The sequence below is a fragment of the Acanthisitta chloris genome, unplaced genomic scaffold (assembly GCF_000695815.1).
Source record: "Acanthisitta chloris isolate BGI_N310 unplaced genomic scaffold, ASM69581v1 scaffold21708, whole genome shotgun sequence".
NCBI classification, from domain to species: Eukaryota; Metazoa; Chordata; class Aves; order Passeriformes; family Acanthisittidae; genus Acanthisitta; species Acanthisitta chloris.
In genome coordinates this window covers 1-1225 of record NW_008686754.1, presented here as the reverse complement: position 1 = coordinate 1225, position 1225 = coordinate 1, and the positions used below count along the sequence as shown (strand labels likewise).

The window sequence follows — 1225 nt, the reverse complement described above, 5'->3', positions numbered from 1 at the left end:
GAACCATCTTTCCAGTACACATATGATTCACTCCAACCACTGCTTCCAGCTCTGCCCCCGCAAGGATACAACAAGAGAAAACACATTCTTTCCAGGAAGTGCACTGAGATCTGCAAGATTACCTCCTGTGGGATTGCACTGCAAGTGGCAGATTTGCCCACTCTGAAGGCACAGGCAGTCACATCTTGTCCCCCACCCCTCCCTGGCTGACACCAGGCACAGGGGACAGAGATTCCCAACCTAAACAATGACTCTTAACTGACTCCTAAATTGAGCAGGTTTGCTGCTGGAATAGAGGGGGAATCCTGGGAATAGAAAGCCTGGACCAGCAATTGGTTGTGCAAAAAACAGGAGTGCTGACAGTAGTAAAATTGTTCCCCTTCCTACAGCAACTCTTCATGACTAAAGGCACAGGCACAGCTGTAATCTGGAGTCACCAGGTGATGTTTTAGCATCAGACTTCACAAACTCAACTGCAGCATTTGGAAACTAAACACATCACCCTCTGGCATGGGAGCAGGGATGTAAGCACAGGCTGAACACCCCTGAAAAGTTGAGGACTTGCACCAGCACCAAGCCTAGTTAAAGCCATCAGCAACAGAACTACAGCAACAGTTCTTTCACCATTTCTACTTCATTTTTTGAGACTGTGATTTGCTCCTGGGACCCCCTGTAAGTAGAAATGGCTTGGGGTGGGTTACGTAATTATGTATTCTGTAGACATACACACCTACAGAAACTTTATGGAAAGGATCACTTAGGGACTGACCAGTATATTCATATTTAGCACAGGAGATGTCAATAGTTTGCTCCAGCTCTATCTGGGTCACAGCAGAAAGCCACACACGGAATTCTTCACTCAAAGCATGCCTAGAAAGACAAGCACAAGATAAGTGTCCTCCCATGTTAATAAACATATCACCAGTGCCTAAACCCATTTATTGCCTCTTTGCCAACTACTTTAACAGTTGCAGGGGCTGTTGCTGCCAGTGACAGTGTATTCCTGTAAAACCACACAGGACCTGGCCAGGAAAACAGTTCATTGTCCTGCAGGGAATGACCAGCAGCGAGTGTGCAACCAGTTGGAAGGACCACAGGGAACTATTTCAGGGGTGACAGACACAGGAGGGCTGAGTGAGGAGGAAAACTGAACTGACTTCAGTGCCACGACGGGCACAGAGCAGACTCAGCCCTTCAGGGCCGGACTGCGGCCCAAGCAGCCCTC

At 48.2% G+C, this 1225-nt stretch overlaps 1 protein-coding gene across 1 annotated transcript in view; it reads right to left on the bottom strand.

Annotated features, from left to right (window-relative positions):
- The window catches only part of OGFOD1 (2-oxoglutarate and iron-dependent oxygenase domain containing 1), a gene marked incomplete at its 5' end in the record, with an annotated part of 8420 nt that extends 7550 nt beyond the window's left edge, over positions 1 to 870 (bottom strand). Inside the window, one exon of the mRNA XM_009080316.1 lies at positions 772 to 870. Coding sequence (XP_009078564.1) covers positions 772 to 870 — 99 coding nt within the window. The remainder of the gene's footprint in view (positions 1 to 771) is intronic.
- Between the last annotated feature and the right edge of the window lie 355 nt (positions 871 to 1225).